We start from the raw sequence: 19,184 nt of genomic DNA, 5'->3' as shown, positions 1-19,184 counted from the left end.
CCCGAGTGTTTTAAAATTTCATGTTTTATTTTGAAAGGCATGGCAGGAAGAGCATATTTATAACAGAGAATAAATTGACGCAGGTCCACCGCACCCACTGGAAGCTGGAGGCTGCTTGGGAAGCTGGAGCATCACAGTTTCATTGTCATCAGTGAACAAAAACACTCACAGCCTTAGGTGATCCTGCTGAACAGACATGGCATCCAGGCGGGGAGAGAGAGGCCACTCATCGCTCAGTTAGCTGACTCTGATCTCAATTTTTATTTTATGCTTATTTTATTTTTTTCATTCAATAGCCCATGAAACAACACCATGGCTAAGCAGTACGATGTGCTCTTCCGACTCCTGCTCCTCGGGGACTCCGGGGTTGGAAAAACATGTTTGTTATGCAGGTTCACGGACAACGAATTTCACCCTTCCCACATCTCCACCATCGGTAAGACTCATGTTTTTCTTATCTTCATCAACCGCTTTTACTGTTTATTTGAAATGAACTGCTCTTCTATCGTTTTATGTTGAAAAAAATGTGCAGCTCATTCCCGTTTTATATCATCATATTTTAATGTTAAGCCCACAAACTCGACTGTAAACAAAATCTAAAATTGAGACTTAAATTTAAATAAAACAGGCAGTGTGACTGAACTGATCAAATGCGTCTTTTAGGGTGAAGAACAAACAGTGGCAGGGATGAAAATGAGTTCACAAAGTATCAGCACTTTGCAATAACAGTGCAACACTTTGCAAAACCACATATGGCACAATTCCCAATACAGTAAAACATGCAGATCATGTTTTTTACCAAGGCAGAGTGAGTTCAGCATCTGGTCTTTATTGCTTTATTCTTGATTTAATATAGCAGGATGCAACAAACAAATACTGGTATTTCTGCTGCAGCATAACTTAACTGAATCCTCCCAACTTTTATTATGTTCTCAATGATTATTTTCATCATTTTTCTCTATTTGTACAATAACTGCTTATGGCTTCTTCAGCTCCTTCCCTATTTGCGGAAAAGTTTTCCCACTGGTAAATTTACCACATTCCTGCTCATAACTATTCCCCCCTTTCTTTGGTTTAATTTGAGCTTGCAGAATATCTGTTTAGACCATGGCAAGCACATTACTTAGCTTCATTTTGACAACCCCCACATGGCTGCGGCTGAGTCTCTTATCTTTTTCTTTCAGCGCCTGTTTCTTCTTGTGTGCATGCATATTCAGGTAATAGACTGATTTCCTTCCCTGCTAAGCTTCTTTTTGTGAGACTCTGCAGATGCGTCTTTCTGACATTGTTTGCAGTAATTGGGCACAGACTGGAAAAGCCAAAATCCAGTCAGTGCTGTAGACAGAGGGCAGAAAGCCATTTTTTAAAACTTAATAGAGCAAAACATGGGAACATTTAGACAATATTGTTTAGAAAACATGATTAGGAGATTGTTTTAATAGTTTGGTTTTGAGACAGAAACTGCCTGACAGATAAACAATGCAGTACATGTACTGGAAAAAATGAAGAGCCCACTGCACTGAACCACATTGAAAACCTCCTGGTTATTCCTCCAAATATTGATTTCTGGACTCTTCCTGAGTTAAAACATTAGCATTGTTGTTTCTAAATGAATATTTGCATTGTTTGAGGTCTAAAAGCACCGCATCTTTTTCGTTATTTTGACCATTTCTCATTTTCTGCAAATAAATACTAAATTTTTGCTTGTAATTTTGGAGGCATGTTATCAGTAGTTCATAGAATAAAAGAACAATGTTCATTTTACTCAAACATAAACCCATAAAGAGTAAAATCAGAGAAACTGATTATTCTCTTAATTTTTTCCAGAGCTGTATTTTAAAATAACTCTTTTAGAGCCATTAAATAACTTTACTTTGTAGTTCTAAAATGAAATGACTCATTGCTCATTAATCTATCCCAACACAAAAGATACATTTAGATATAGAAAAAAAACATGCATAATAATAAAAATCCAAACTGTTTTTTTGTAGAGAAAATATGCAGGTTTCCTGTCAAACCTATTAATTCTTCTTGAGCTCTTTCTCATTTTTCCAAGTTACAACAACAAACAAGTGAGCGATCCATTTATAATCAGCCCCTCCAGTCAACGCTTTGTAGAACCAGCTTTTGCTGCAATTACAGCTGCAAGGATTTCACAGTACGTCTCACTTTTCACATCTAGAGACTGAATTTTTTATTTTTTTAGGCTTCTCTAAGCCTGAAACCTCTGCCTGAGTCTTAAATCCTCTAAGTTTTCATTCCTGAGTGGCATGTATTCATCAGCTCTAACCAACAACATCCCCATAAGATACAATCAATTTTATCTTTCTATAGACATCATATGCAAAGTAGCAGCTCAGTCATTTTTTTTCCTCACTCGGTCCTCAGTTTTTCTTCTTCATAGACTTCAAAATGCGTCTCATGTTATCCGGTTCTGTCCAAGAAGTTAGAGGTATGAATTTTTCATGATGGGAGCTAAATCACCCTCCACAGGCCTTGTGGCTGTGATTCTTTGGTCATCTGAAGCTTTTTCCGGAGAAGCACTAAAGACGTTTTTGTGCCGCAGATCTCTTAATTTAGCTGAAAAAGGCCTGTGGATTTGATTGTCCTTTTTCCACACTCTTTAGATTGCTCTTGTAATTTATTTTTGGTTACTATTTAATTACCACTTTTTTCTGCATCTTCACCCAGCTTTTTCATAGCCTGGAGTTGCGCGTGTGCATTTAATTAATAATTTGATCGCAAGCTCCAACTATGTTAGCCAGCTGGATAAATGTTCACATGTTTGTAATGTCTGCAGTGAGCTATTTTAAGTCCTAGTCCTATAATGCTCCACCCTGCACTGAGATATTTACTCTGAACATTTCCAGACTCATTTCTCTCATTTTGAGAATGTTTAAAAAGCTGAATGACATGAGATTGGATAGATATTTTCTTTTACCTGGAATGATTAAATCTTCAGTTTCCAATAAATAACTTCACACAAAGTGTCTAGAGTCAGTGCTGTCCTGCAAAGGGTCAGTATATAATCCTCCATCCTTCACAGTGACAGTAGAGATATAAATTCTCCTCCATGTGGACCCAAATCTCCCATCAGCTCCGCTGACGTGCCAATCAATCGTGTTCTGGTCTCATTATCTGAAAATCTGGCCGCATGTCTCACCCCTCAATTTCTGTTCTCCCATATCCTGTTATAATTCAAAAGCATGAAACATTAACCCCTTAAATACTTCTATTTCCCCGTCAGATGTCATCAAGTAGGGCTGCACAGTGGCGCAGTTGGTAGAGGTGTTGCCTTGCAGCAAGAAGGTTCTGGGTTCAATTCCCAGCCCTGGTCTTTCTGCATGGAGTTTGCATGTTTCCTCCCACAGTCCAAAAAACATGACTGTCAGGTTAATTGGCCTCTCCAAATTGCCCCCAGGTGTGAGTGAGTGTGTGTGCATGGTTGTCTGTCTCTGTGTTGCCCTGTGACAGACTGGCAACCTGTCCAGGGTGACCCCACCCAGAAGATTAGCTGGAGATAGGCACCAGCAACTCTCCCAACCCCACCAAGGGACAAGGGTGTAAAGAAAATGGATGGATGTCATTAAGTACTTTGCAGTATACCTGAACATTTCACTATTCTCATGTAATATATTTACATTACTTTTATTAAGCATTTTGGAGCTGATGGAGCTTAAAGTTTCTGCACAGATTTCCAGTTTACTCCCAATGAGTAAAATATTACTCACTGGGAGTAGAGTGTGAGGCTTAAAACTTCACTTGACATCTAAGCATACAAAGACTTTCTGAAAACATCCATGATAAACTCATCTCAGAGCTAATGTTGACATCTTTAATAAATCATACAGTTGCCATAATCTGCAAATTCCTGCAGTGTTGGACATATTTTCCTTTCAGCTGGCAAATCCTTTTCCTTTGCAGTTCTGTTAAGTTCAAGAATGATGCACCAAAAAGTGCTTTGACTAGATTAAGAAACTGTGATAAAATGTTGATTCTTGATGACAAACTCAGTTTGGTTGAATTTGCACCATTTGTGCTAAATCTGTATTATCTTTATCTTGTCCATCCACACAAATACATTTAATGACTCTGCAGTCATTAAAATGTGTATATGGGTTGTTTTTAAGCTCTTTGGTACATCCTTGGCATCCACAAAACGTTTTAATTTTGCATTGCTTGGGGGATCTCTGTGCATCTTTGAGCGATAAAAGCGCCACACTTCAACAGGAAAGAAAACTGGCCCTTGATGCGAGTGATTAAAATAGGACATGTTCCACCCATTTCATTTCTCTCTTCTGGGATTTTATCTGGATGATTCTTAAGCCAGGTTGATGGGATTTGACTTTGTTAAAAGGCTTGTTGTCTCAGAGGTGTCGGCTTATCTTAGCACGCTAAATTCAGAAGTTTTACCTGAGGAACGAACGTAGCTTGTTTTTAAGATGATTTATGAAGATATAGAACTAGACTCTTACTGATTAAGATGTCATGTTTTATTTCCACAAAACATAGTCCTTTGGTCTCCAGAGTGCATATCTCTCTGGCACAGAGCCAGAGAAATGATCTGAAATTGGTATTCAGTCACACCGCTCAGTTTAATCTTCCTCACCTTCATCTCGGTGGTCCCATCCTAGACTCTCTCTGGAGCCAATGGCTGTGAAATCAGCCATAAAACATCACCTCCACTCGTCTCTACACTACACCTCAATAAGCTTCTGCCTTATGTTGGACTCTTTGTGTTGTTTGGGTCACAGCCTTGTCATAAACACTCAGCTGACCGCAGCTCATCACTCTGAGGATCACGGCCACAACAGACAGATAGTGTGTCGTAAAGAAAGTAGCAACAAATAATATTGTGCCATAGCTTTAGCTTTTGTCAGGGATAGCTTAAACTATTTCTATGTTTCTGTAACTTAATGTTTTAAAGACCTCAAGAACTATTCATGCCACTTTCATGAGTTTTTTGTGATAAAAACTAACTGGAAAAATGTAAACTGCCTTAAAAAAGTATAGATACGTCTTGAATTTTCCCACATTTTTTAACAGCACAAACCACGCATTCCTCTGAATTTTAAACCTTTCTGCAACATGTTCAGTAAAGAAGGTAGTATAGTACGATTACGATGCAAATCATAAGAAGGGCAAATAAACTTTGCTTTTTACTACCTCAAAGTTCTGGATGCAAGGTAGCCATATTGGGTTTTGAGGTTAGAACCTAATATCCCAGAATCTAGGATTTCAAAATGGCAGCAAGCCTTGTGGTACTCAGAAACGTTAGTATTTACTAAATTAAAGGTGGTGCTTATTGTTTGCAGTGGCCTAGTCCAAGTCCAGATCTAAGCCTTACAGAGAATCTTATAATTTGCTGCTTACAGATGCTCTCCATCCAGTCTGTTCTGCAACAAGTTTAGTCTCTATAGATACAAAAACAATGTGCAGCAGCAACTGCAGGAAAAGATGGCAAAATACAAAAACATTTCACACTTTTCAGATTTTTATCAGTAAAAAATATTGAAAACATGTGAAATTTTCCTTCCACTTCAAAGGTTTAAAGGAGTGTGAACACCTTTGCTTGAGATTGTATGAATCCAGAATATAGTTATGTATCACTGGTGTTTCTGGATTTTATGGGAAAATACTTGGTAGAGTGTTAACATGCATGCATGCATTGATAAACTGTATTTTTCAAATCTGTTTCTTAACAAATTAAATGCTTTCAGGTGAATTACCGGCTCATTTTTATCCTACAGTCTAAGAGTTGGAAGATCATGGCCATTTACGTTGCTTGTCAGCAACTTCACTACCATTCAGCTTCTATGTACATTTTTCAGATAATTTAGTCTTTTTGATTTCACTTTCAGAGTGTTTTGAAGTTGTATGTTCCCTCTGAGTCCCACAGAGGGGTGGAGTGCTCCTCCTCTCTAGCTGTGGTAAAAACAGGCTTACGACCTTGCATGGTTCGTTTCAGAGACGGTCTCTTCGCTGTGATGTTGTCACGGTTGCTTTGTTTTGGTCTCAGCCTGAAGGTTTTTCACTTATGCTTTTGTAGTTCATTGCTATGATTTTCATCTTTTACTTCGGTGCTGGTATTTCTTAGTTGGTTTTGCTTCGCTCTTCACACCAGGTGTTGCTTTAAAGATAACACCTGCCTTTGTTTATTCATTACCTCTATAAGCGTTTAACTACACAAAAGGTTTTAAGTCATCTGCAGTTACTGTATATTTTTGCTTTCCTGCAATTGACCAAAGTTGTTTTGAGCGACAATCCTTCAGGCTTTCTGAAGAGTTTTCTCTTGATTTCTTTGCATTTTCTCTTTAATTTCTGTTCAGTCTTTGTAAAACAATTAAAGCAGACCATTGTAAGGAAAAATTAATAATGCCAAAGGTAAAACACTATCGATAGCAGATTGGGAGCATATGGCTCTAATGTATTTTTTTAAATCCAGACAGAGAGAGGTCTCATCATTTAAGTGAATTAGATCATTGCTGAAATGTTTAATTCTTTCATTAATTCAGGTCAAAAAGTGAAGCTCGTACATTATATTGATTATTTACATACAAACTGATATGTCTTAGGTTTATAGAATGCTAAAAGATGATGAAGAAGAAATTCTTTGCCAATGAGACGTTATTTTAAGGCCAGTATAATAAAGGAGAAGACAGTTGACTTGACACTGACATGCTCCCCAAGAAGGGTAAGCCAAAGTAGGTCATTGCAGAAGATTTTTTGAATGTGCCGTGGAAAGTTAAGTGGAAGGAAAAAAGTCAGGTAGAAATAAAGATTATAAGACAGAGCAAAATTAAAACTGTTGATGAATCATGACTTCAAAAGTCACCACTGCTACATTCCCTGTATTAGGTTATTCCTAAACCAGAAACAAACATCTCACCTGATCAGAGCAGAAGAAGAACTGGACTGTTGTTCAGTGATCTTTCCAGTGATTTCCAGTTTGGAAATCATGAATATCATCAAAATTAGTAAAAACAAATGTTTAGAATGTATCACTTTGTATGTAATCTGTCTATATGATATGTTTCTATAATGAATTAACTTTTTGGATAATATTCTAATGTATTAAGATACACCTGTATTTGAAGGTGCGTGTTAAAGATTACAAGAAAATCATGTAAATTTAATTATCTTAGCAGCATTAGTGTGTGCATTACTGCAACCACAAAACGATGCTTTTATATTTATTGATCTTCTTATTGATGACATATTTGGCCAATAATGCCCACACCTGATATTACCCACCTTCAGTGGCTGAGATACTAAAGCTCACAGAAGTGTGAAGAAAGAAACGATTCAGGGAAATGTGGGTTAATTGCAATCCATCAAAAAGCCATTACTATTTTCAGCAAATGTTTCATAATTAAATACTTTCCAGAAGCTATCATTTAGACTTTTTTTAACGATACATCTCAGTGTATTTTATGTCAGGCAAGTTTCTGCCATGTTCTGCCTTTCATTCCCAGGATTAAACTGCTAGACTTTCTTTGTCTCCAGCAGCTTTCAATTTATTTAATAAACTGTATTCATAACTCTATCCAGCTGCGTCCCGAGGTCTGCCTGCATTAGCATTTTCTCCACAAAAAAAAGAAGAAAAAAAAAACGAAAAAACAGAGCCCCGCATGACATCTGCTGCCATTTGAACTGTGTTGTTTACAACACATTTGACTTCTCTCTTTGTCTCTCTTTTATTAAATAAATATTTGAATATTTTTTAAAAAATTTCTCCTACATTAATGTTTTTATTTTCGACTTGCCATTTGGTACAATGTTCAATTTTAAAGGTTTTAAGTGACAGGCAAATTGCTAAATTTGGTTTTTACTTCTCACTTCATTGTCCTTTTAACCTCTGAATATCAAATCTGCATTCTTAATGACAAAAAAAAATACAGACAAATTTGTTTGTGAGTCAGAAAAATGAGGCACTGTGACAAGTAAAGAGAAATAAATGCCTTGTAATTGTGCGATGTACAGGAGAATGGCACTATTTCCAGCAGTAAAAGCTGCAATTCAAAGTCCTGCATGGATATTATGGTGGGATTACTCAGTTCAGCTGCAGCTTCTGAGTTTTTCTGAGAAAAACTGAAAAATCTTCGTCCTCAGTCTGATGCTGACTCACCTGGAATCATAAGAGGACATTCATAGCTTTAAATAAATCCCACTGAAGGCCTTACTTTGTTCAGCCCTTACCAGATGTACTTGAAAACACTCTCAAACTATGACAATGTTTTTTTTAATGATATAACATAACCTGTTCATATCCAATGGGGCCAAGAAATACTGGGTTAGACAGCATTCCCTTTTTACAGGAAGGAAGTTATAAACACCGGATGAGATTTACCAAAGACATTTTTTTTTTGACGAAGATTTCCGTGGTGAGGTTAAAAAAAATGTAAAATGTACTTTGTTTTGCCACTAATACATCAGGAATGGTAATAGCTAGTGCCGAGACTGGAAAATAATTTTTCAATGATTTACCTTAAACAGTTTGCATTTAGATCTGTTGCACTGTAAAAACACAAAATCTTATGATGTATTTTTGTCAAATGTCTGGTGCAAAAATTTTAGTACACTTGAAATAAGTCACGTACAAGTAACTTATCAGCAAGATGTAGGTGCCTGTTTTAACTGAATAATTCTTGAATACTAACAAATAGTACGTAGGTTACGTTCACACCACAGCCTGAAGTGACTTTTTCACGTGGTTGTTCTCACTTCCAAATATATGCGACTTGATCTCCAAACGACCTGAAAATGCCCCGCATACTCATTAGAGGGCGCAATAACGTCACTCATAGAGAGTGTGCTCACTGTTTTTGCCGTATTCATGTGTGTGGTTTTGCCAACTGCCATTAAAAAGAAGAAGAAGAAGGAGTGCTCAGTGTTTGCGGAAGTCAACATGGATGCTAATGGTGGAGCATAGCTTACGATTTTGAAGTGGTCCGGCCGGAGCCAGCACCGTAACAACTTCATCATTATAGCTCGCCGTGGTTGTTTTTCTTCACGCTTGCGAGTATCAGGTCGCAGAATAGTGACGTTTGTCGAGTATCAGTGACGTTCAGGTATTGGATATCCAAGTTTTTTTGCAAATCCTAATGTATTTGCAAAAAATAAAAAATGGTGGAAAAATACTATCGGAGCAACTTGGTAATTTTTATTTCATGACAGTCTGAACAACAGACTGTCATGAAAAGATCAGATATAGGTCGCATTAAGGAAGAAAATAAAATCGGAATTGGGTCACTTCGGGCTGCAATGTGAATGCAGCCTTAGTTGCGTCTACAGGACTCTTTAAGTGGAGAGAGTGAGGTAGGTGTGTTGTTTCATAATTTAATAGTTAACATTTCAGGTCAGACCAATGACAATCAAGTAAAAATAATAAAATTAAAATGTTTTGGCCCTTGATCTCCAGCGCCCACACGGCATGACAGCTGCTGTCTGTCCTCTGCTGGTTATGACAGTTATGGATGATAAGTCCCGTCCTCCACTGAGTAAAAGTCATCCATCCTTCCATCCATCCATTACTGGGGCCATCGCCATCACTGACATGCATTACTGCAAAAGCCATCTCATATTATCAAGCCCAGTCAATTAGTTCAGTCAGTTTAGGGGTGTGTTCACATTAACTTTTACATGGCTCTCACGCTGCCAACTTAAATTAAGTGCTGTCGGTTACACCGTGCAAATTTCACGCCATTGTTATAATTACAAGTGAAGAAAAAGTGGAAGACAAATTAATTTTTTTAAAGCTGCTCTTTGAAGTTTTATATTTTAAAAGCTGCTATGATAATATTTGAGGGAAACCTCTTGCTTCCAAGTTAAATTGAGTTTTATTTACTTACAGATTCAGCCAAATATATTATCTGATTTCAATAAAATTGGATTGTGCCACATTTGTTAGCACTTTTGTCTTACAGCAAGAATGTCTTAAGTATTTTACAGTCCTCGGAGTGATTTATTAAAATTCAAACTTTTAGAAGTGGAAATAAATAGTTTGTTTTTGCAGCTATCGTTAGGATTTATGTGCAAGGAAACGATGCAGGTTTCATGGTTCCCGCTGAACTTTCTGCCTTTCAGTTAATTTTAATTAATTTTATTTTTACAAACATAAAAACAGTGGCAGCAACTAATTTATAAGATATTGCAACTAATATCTTGGTTGCAATATTCAAAAATATTGTGCAGCTTTAAATTTCACCTGCAAATGATGCTCTATTTAAATCTTAAAGCAGTGAAGAATTTTATATTTATGATTGCTGTGCTCTTTAGTTTTGTTTTCTTAATGTTTGTTTTAATGACGAAGGCATTCAGATCTCTTAAGTTTTTCCCAGAAAGTTAAAGCATGCTGTGCGGTCTGATGCTAGGATTGTGCATTTATCACATTTATATTTATTTATCGTGATAAATTCCTTATCATGGTAAGAATTTTGACTTGTTGTCACAATAAATTCTAATTAATGATGTTTATAAGCTCACCAAGACCTATTTTTACTATTTTATTCCACTGTTTGTTTAGTAGAGCATTAATATATGTAAAAATATGTCATTTTGGGATTATTATTGCTGAGCCACGCAGTCATAGTTATGCAGTGACCTAAAAAAGCAGCTTTTATTGTTATCGCAGTACAGAAAACATCATGATAAAACTTTGATGTCCTTAAAATTGAACTCAAATATCCCTATAAAGCTTTGGGCTGATTTCCATGATGCTGTTTGGTTTTGTTTGTACACATAACGCTATTACTTCTTCAGTTTCTGTCCGTACCTTCAAATTAATAAAAAACGCAGGAAGCCTCTTCTTCTCCCCTGCTGCCCCTGGTAAGTCAAGATACTGATTGCTGTGCTGACCTTTCAGTTGGCCCGAGTCCTCTGCAGCTTAAAGCAAACGCTGTATTTCTTCTTCAATGAGGTCTCATGATGTCAGTTCGGTATCCGTAGAGCCCTCGCTTGACTCCAGCTTGTTTTAAGCAAGCAAAAAATCTGGCAGGCTGTTGTGCATCTGTCAGCTGTTTTTGTCAGTTTCTCAAGTTAAGCATAATCCACCAGAAAAGCAGCCGTAAAAATAAAATCGCCCACACACTGCGGCTTCCCCACTCGTGTGAATCGATTGGAGTGAGTTTATTTTTTTCACGGCGCGCGCGCGCAGTGCCAGCTGTGACACAGAGGTGCTGCGGACTGCCAGGTTAATTGGATTGAGTTGCTAATTGATTTCTCTGGGATGAAAGTAGTCTAGATGCCTGAGGGTTTTTTTTTAATTGACTTTAAGTCACCAGTCAGAGAAGATCAATGGAGAAAAAAAAATTCAATTCATTTAGAACATTTTTATTGCATATAATAAGATATTTATTAAAGACTGTACTTATATGCTATAACTGTTTTGTATTTTGCTCTCTTACAACTCTCTCTCCTGTACATTAATCAGCAACAAACAAGGTTAATAATCATGATAAATGAGAATGGAAAACATTTCTTACCTGCACTGGTTTGTTAGTGAAACTATTTGCAATATATAAATTAGAATATGAGATTAAAAGTACCTTTTGAAAATAACCAGCAGATATTAAAACATATTTTTCATTGAGCCCACATTTTTGTCTTAAGATTTATTGGTCTGATGTAATATTTCAGTTTTAAATGTTGTGTTTTCATTAACATAATTAACAGGAGTGAAGGCTTGAAAACATCTGCGTGTGTGCAAATAATCTGATTCACTTAGTTACTGAAATAAATGAACTTTTTAATAAAATACACGACTCCATTCACATTCAGCACAGTTACCATTTATGTTTCATCCAGGAAACACGACCAAAATTAGAAACATCCTTTCCGAAATTTGTGTAGAGAAATGTCTCCATGTTTTTTGCACTTTTATGCTGCGAAGCAGTTTTAGCTAGATGTCTGAAGAAGTCTGTAAAAGTTCAGCAGTGAGTGGAAAATGCTGCAGCCAGAGTTTGACGATATCTCCCAATAAAAGGGAGAGATCTAACAGTGTCAGTGCTGACCTTCCTCACACAGACAACATTAATTATGACAACATTTTCCCAGCCCTAAACTGGAGGCAGAGCCTTTAGTTTTCAGACCTCCGTCCTGTGAAACGAGCTGGTCAGGCTGTACCCAAAGTGCCAGCGGCGGGCCTATTTTTTAAAAGTAAACGTAATACTTTGAAAGAGCATTTTTAGAAAATATCATATATTTAAAGTATCCAATTGTTATGCAGATTGTACTTATCTATATTTACAAACGGATTTCACAAAGTGTCACTAAAGAATCTCTTCAGTTTATTTATAACATGAATTCTTGATTGTTTTAGTCTCGTAAAGAACTTGGAAACGTCCAATCTTGACTGATTGACTTCCAGTCAGAATAATTAAGTTCTTGTCATTTTTTTCAGACAGATAAATCAAACTAAAACATCTCAGTGTTTGATTTAACACATTCACTCCTCTTAAAACGATGACTGACATCCTGTTTTTTCTCTCCATTTGAACCCGTCCAGTTTTCTTTTCATTTTTCTCCTCTGGTCTGTTATCATTTAATTTAATTATTATTTTTTTTTATCAATACAGAAAACTGATCTTAACGGTTCGCTGGATCGTTGCCTTGATCTCCTGACAGGCTGATTATGCTGTGATAGCGGGAGTCTCGTTTTGTCTATGCTGTCTGTGATGTTTATAAAGCCGTAGCAGAAAATTGATGATCTGTAAAACACGTTTTCCTTTAGTCACATTGTTGAAAGAAATAAAATGCCCAACTAACAGTTTCTAAGCCCTGGAAGAACATTAAATAAACCCAGAACTCTCCTGTGGCTGTAATATTGTATATTCTAACCTCATCTTCTCTCCTGTAGGAGTCGACTTCAAAATGAAGACGCTACTAATAGATGGTATCAAAGTTCGAATACAGATATGGTAAGATATCGGAGAGAGGCTTTGTGCAGTGGGAATGCAGTGATCTGTCTGACAGGACGTGATTTAAAAAGAGCAAATCTTGTTGGAATCATGTTGTCAGTAGTTCATAGAATAAAAGAACAATGTTCATTTTACTCAAACATTTACCTGTAAAAAGTAAAATCAGAGAAACTGGTCATTTTAAGTGGTCTCTTAATTTTTTTCCATATTCAGAGTTGGGCAGTAACTAGTTACATTTACACAGTTTTATTTACTTGAGTAACTTATTTGAAAGAATTTAATTTTATGAGTATTTTTACTACTCTGTACTTTTTACTTTTAATTCAGTAATTTTATTGTTAAGTATTTTTACTCTTATTTGAGTAAAATTTCTGGATTTGACCCACTGAATGACAGAAAAAGAAAAAAAAAACTTTTAGCCAAATTTTCACAAGAGACAAACACACAGCTGCAGTTTTTGTTGAAGTTTCTTTTTTTTTTAAATGAAGAAACTGATTTAGAACTGATTTAGGTTTTTTTTTAATATTAATTATTGTCATTTTGGTTCTTAAAATACCAATATTGTCGCTTAACTTTACATTTTGTTCTGCCTGATTATGTAATTTTTAAATATTAAATGATTGCTAATTTATGAGTTACTCACTTACCTGAGTAGACTTTTCACCAAATACATTTTTACTGTTACTTTAGTGATTTTATTATGAAGTATCTCTACTCTTACTTGATTAAAATGTGTGGATTTTCTACCCACTGAATGAAAAACAAACACGTTTTAGCCAAAAATTCACCATGCACAGACACACTCCTGCAGTTTTTGTTAAAGTTTCATAAGTTTTATAGATTTAGAAACATTTTCTTTTGCCTGATTTTGTTATTTATGTGAATTGTGGTCACTTTGGTCCTTAAAATACCGAAATGTCCACTTAACGTTACATTTTGGTTTGTCTGATTATGTAATTTTTAAATCTTAAATGACAATATGATGAGTTACTCAGTTCCAGAGTAGACCTTTTAATACGTTTTCACTCTTACTCGAGTCGAGTAATTTCTTGGATGGCTACTTTTTACTTTTACTTGATTAAAATATGTTGAAGTAGTGCTAGTTTTACTTGGGTACAACTTTTGGGTTTGTTTGTTTCCATGCAGGGATACAGCGGGCCAGGAAAGGTACCAGACCATTACCAAGCAGTACTACAGACGAGCACAGGTACATTTATTTATCTGGAATATCTGGTACATCACATTTAGCTTTTAATTAAAAACATTCTGTTTCTTTTATAAGTCATGTCAGTTCAGAGCAACATCTATACAGGCAGCTAAAGTACCTTAAAACCGCCCTCTTTTGCTTTTCTTTAGCCTGCGGCTGATATGAGCTTAGAAGGGACCAAACTAAATTGTCCTCTTGCCAGAAGCTGGTAATGAAATTTAAGTGGAATCGTCTTGTTCCTGTTTAGTGGATTATTCACTTAAAACTTCTGCAAAAGCTTCCAATGTTCCAGGCAGTATTCTGATTTACTTAAACTAATCGCATTACTTTAGCTTAGCTTAGCTCATGCACATTAGGCCACCACGTCTGAAAATCGTTGAACTTTTATTGGCTCGCTAGGATTTATTTGTTTCACGAAAAACAAAATAAGCAGAGGGAGATAAAACCGAAGGTCTGAGGTGCTTTCGATCGTCTCTTCTCACTTTGCAGGGAATCTTTCTGGTGTATGATATCACGAGTGAGCGATCTTTCCAGCACATCATGAAGTGGGCCAGTGATGTGGACGAGGTGAGTCATGCTCTGCGCTTTTAAGAGCTCCATAAATCAGGGACATTAAAGAATCAGAAAGCACGCTTCCCACATTTTAGACAGAGCCACTTTAACAGATCTGCTGAGAGTTCAGAGAGACAATTCTGACAGAGGACATGATGAGGCGGAGACCGCGTTGCCTGAGATTTTCATCTTTAATTTCCAGTCTCTGGCAAATTTTTAATAGTGTTTCCATAAACAAAGGAAATGACATTTTTCCAGGTTTCTGCCTTGCCCTACTTTCCACTGTCATGTCCCTCACTCTTATTTTTTTCCTTTAATTGAGTCTTTATGGGCCTTATTTCCTCAGTGGATCTGTCTGAATATAGTCTCTATTGATCTTGGCATGCTTCCCTACGTCTGATCGTGCTCTCATTTCCCGCATGCTCTCACTCCTGTGTTTTCTCTCCCACCCTCTGCTTCTCCTGACATTTAAATTTACCCTTTCTGCCTCTTTATTGCTGTTTTAAATCTCCTTTTATGTCCCCATGACAAACATGTGCAGTACGCTCCAGATAAAGTCCAGAAGATTCTGGTCGGGAACAAGTCAGACGACGTGGAGAAGAGGCAGGTGGCCACAGAGCAAGGCGTCAAGGTGAGTCAGCTACGGTCTGTCCACTTGCTTTGCAGAGGATTCTTGGACCAGCATGCTTAATATTTTCAACACAAATTTTAATTTTGGTTAAAACTGGGGCTGGAATATTGAAATATTAGGGGAAGTAATGTATTTTTTGGTTCGATTTTGGTTATGCAGAGCTGAAATCAGGAGAAAATTGGCACCGAGTGGATGCAGTTTGAAAATTTACCACAAGAGGGCGCTGCTTCCATTTGTCTTGAATTTACGCTGCATTACAGGTGTAGCGCCCAGACGTAGAGTCCTCTTGTTACTTAAAAAGTATTCTTGATTTAAAAATAAATAAATAAATAAAACAAAAAAATGGAAATAAGAATTTGTCTCAAGGTTTGATGAACAGAATGTCTTCTTTTCTCAGATGAAGCAAAGTAACTTGGGCAGATTGGAAACCCAAAGAATAATTTACACATTTTTTGACTACAGGGTTAGTTTATACTCTGTTTCTGTTAGAAACATGTCTGTAAAATCTTGCCTTATTACCAGTCAGCTCTTTAAGCACAAACTGCGACAATGCCAGCTCTCTTGGCTTAGATGTAAGAAAATCCTATGAAGCAAAAAGAGAATGTGCATTTCTAATTTATGAACATTAATGTAAAATCTGCTTGACAGAAGATTTCTGTGGTTTAAGGATACAGACATGTGACTCAGACATCCATAAAGTTGAGCCGCCTCCTGCAAACCTTGAACTGAGAAGCCAACTTTATCGACAGATCAACTCTTTTATGCTTTGGCATTGTCTGTACTGTTGACTCTAATTCTCTGTTTCAGTCTTGGGATTCAGTTTGGGTTTTCTCCAAGAGTTTGGCAAAATTACAAAACAGACAAATAACATACCTTGTTATCTTTTGATCAGGGAATCTCCAGGTTTTTAGAAAACAGTTCAAAAGACTTTCTTAACCGGTTGGACTTTCCCAATGTTGTCAGTGGCTGATACAACTGTAGTCAATCATGAACATTAAAAGTACCATATTTTTCGGACTATAAGCCGCTTTGAACCATGCGACTTATAGCCCAGTGCGGCTTATATATGTACGTTTCCAGTTTTTAAAAACAACTTAGATGCGGATTATAGTAAGGTGTGCTTTATAGTCCGGAAAACAAGGGATTTAGTACAACTTGTAGAAGCATTTCGGTGAATATATACAATATTTTACTCTGTAGGTACAATTTTAAACTTTAGATTAGAAAATCTTGCATTAACCTAAACAAGTGGATCCAATTATCGTTTTTAAACTTCATTGACTTTCACGAATTGAAAAGTTTTAAAATAAAAATGTTGTTATTCTCTCTTTCAGCTGGCCAAGGCCTATGGAATGGACTTCTTTGAGACAAGTGCCTTCACCAATCACAACATAACAGAGGTGAGATAATCTGACAGACACTGAAAGTTTCGCAATCAACATTTTATCCCAACTGTTTTTCTTTTTTGTTTTGGTTCAAAGACTTTTACACGACTGGCTGAGCAGGTGCTGGCAGCCAACAAAAAGGACCTGGATCTACTCCGGATATCCCTCAACGACGAGCTGAATCTCACTGCTCTGGAGGAAGAGGAGGGACTGTGTGACGGTTCGAGTGGCGACCAGCAGAAAGCCTGCTGGTGTTAAAGAACCGTGAACATCTGCCTCCAAACATTGGTGGAAAAATCTGCTTGATTTTCGTCTTTAATCTGATATAAATGAGACCAACTTTAAACCAGATTTGGAGGTTCTCCAAATGGATCAACTTTTGAAGAATACATAGAGAGACATTTTGCCTTAATGCACTTTGTGTATGACAAAGAGTTTTCTGCAAAGTTCAGAGTCACTTTAATGAAATGCAATTCCTATCCAACAATTTGGCACAAACGTTTCCAGGACGGGTGTAAATGTAGATTTGACATTTTTTTTGTTTTTTTAATGCCATTTTCATCACATTTTCATTTCTAGATTGTTGGATGTGACTGATCTGAATTATTTCACCATATTAATTTTCATTATGAACTGTAATTAATTGTCTGATATTGATCATTGGGCTGGCTACTGCCCAAAATGGTGCAAGTGCTCTGATAATGACTGCTCAGACTGTTGTGTGAAATATTACCACAAGAGGGTGCTAGAGGGTGTTGGAAAAGCATCACTGGAGATTATTTATGTCCAATTATAATATTTGATCAATGGCTTTCAGTTTTAATTCCCTCCATTGCATTTTTGTTTTATCACGCTGATAAAACCTATCTTTAATGGACATAAAATATTCATTTCTTAATTTTCTTGCTTTGATTTCTTGTAAAACAACCTGTTGACAAGTCGAGGCGTTTGAGAGTAGCTTGGTGAACAAAATAAAAAAAAAAAATTCTGTTTCCCTGTAGCAAAACAGAATGTATTTTTCTATGTTCTCTGTTTTGTTAGCATGAAAGAAGCTGCACTCAAAACAGGTTGACAACAGCTCCTTACATTGTACATAACAGGTGTTTTAAAGCAAAACTGATGTTCATGAATTTTACCACAATAATGTTAGAAATTGTTACAAAGAGCCCTAAAAAACAGATTTTACTTTGTTGAGAAAATGTCTTGGGTTTTGTGTCTTTGTACAGAGTTTTGGATGCAGTTTTTTTTTTCGCCATTTCAGAAGGAACAAGTAAAACTTTTGCATGTAGGTCACATTTCTTTCATTTTTTACTGCAACTTCAGTGAAGTTAATCATCTACTCAGCATAACACAAGCAGAGCATTTGACCAGAGTTGCCTCTTTGAAGGTCACACAGAGTATTTATCATTTAAAAGAGAGCTTGACCTACTACATTTTTGCAACTTAGTATGACTAAATGCTACTAAAACAAGTGTTAATGTGTGACATGTGTGATATGATAGTATGTGGTATTGAGTGATGTAGGCTGTAGATACACAAGGTATTATTGTGTTGCTTTTCAGGACCTCTATTTTTTTCCTCTTGTAAACTACTTAAGTGGTAATTGTGGAACTATATTAAATGCAAACATGTAAAATGCAACTTGTTATTCTTAGAGAAAATATGCTGAATGTGTCTGAGTAAATATTTGAAGATTTGTGACTGTTTGTGGCGTCTTTCTCGGTAAAGTTTAACATTTCTGCTCCTGTTCAGTGAGTTGTAATGATTACAGCTTAGCATGGTCCAAAGATTAAAAAAAAAAACGCATTAAAAGTTTTTTTCAGTCATTTTCATTTGCAGATGTTTAAAATTGTATTTAAATGTCAAGAAGCACAGGACCTTCAAGTTATTTCAATAGATTATACAATGCATTTATAAAATACATTTTAAGCATACAGGTATCATTCAGGAGCATTGTGGTTACTTACGAGAACGTACAACTTCCTGGATAGAAATTACAGGTTACATATGTGAATTCAGACGCTCCTTTCTGGAACTTTAGTATTTAGAATTTTAGTGATTACTTTCCAGATTACTGTGGTGAATTTATTTATGGATTACTTAAAATGCAAGTGTTGAATTAACACCCAAAAGTGTCTATATGTGTCCAAGTCAGCTGGAGTTAAATTCAACAACACAGAGTGTCACATTAACATTTACAACGGTGTTAGTGTTAAAATATATTAAAAGTAACACCAGTGTAGTGTTGATCACAAAACATAATGTGGTGTTAAAAAAGTAAATAATTGACCCCACAAGGTGCAATTATCAATCAAATCCAGTGGAAAATATTCAAAACAATACACAGAAATGGAAAGTTTAACTTTTCCTAAACCCATTTCAGTATTATAGATCAATGTTAATTTAACAAAAAAATGGGTCTTTTAACACTTTCAAAAGTGTTACTTTAACACCTGCTGACTTGGCCACATATAGACACTTTTGGGTGTGTC

General features: G+C 36.3%; 1 protein-coding gene across 1 annotated transcript; it reads left to right on the top strand.

Moving 5' to 3' along the window:
* Positions 1-147: 147 nt before the first annotated feature.
* On the top strand, positions 148-18,388 carry rab15 (RAB15, member RAS oncogene family). The gene is made up of 7 exons (XM_015011178.2): positions 148-436; positions 12,857-12,917; positions 14,064-14,124; positions 14,614-14,691; positions 15,218-15,307; positions 16,642-16,707; positions 16,789-18,388. The coding sequence occupies exons 1-7, from the start codon at positions 313-315 to the stop codon at positions 16,948-16,950; spliced, it is 642 nt and encodes a 213-aa protein (XP_014866664.1). The 5' UTR covers positions 148-312; the 3' UTR covers positions 16,951-18,388.
* The last annotated feature ends 796 nt before the right edge of the window (positions 18,389-19,184 follow it).

Source organism: Poecilia mexicana, unplaced genomic scaffold, assembly GCF_051168715.1.
Source record: "Poecilia mexicana isolate PSO_F unplaced genomic scaffold, ASM5116871v1 scaffold_21, whole genome shotgun sequence".
Classification (NCBI taxonomy): domain Eukaryota; kingdom Metazoa; phylum Chordata; class Actinopteri; order Cyprinodontiformes; family Poeciliidae; genus Poecilia; species Poecilia mexicana.
This window is presented reverse-complemented; position numbering and strand designations above follow the sequence as displayed.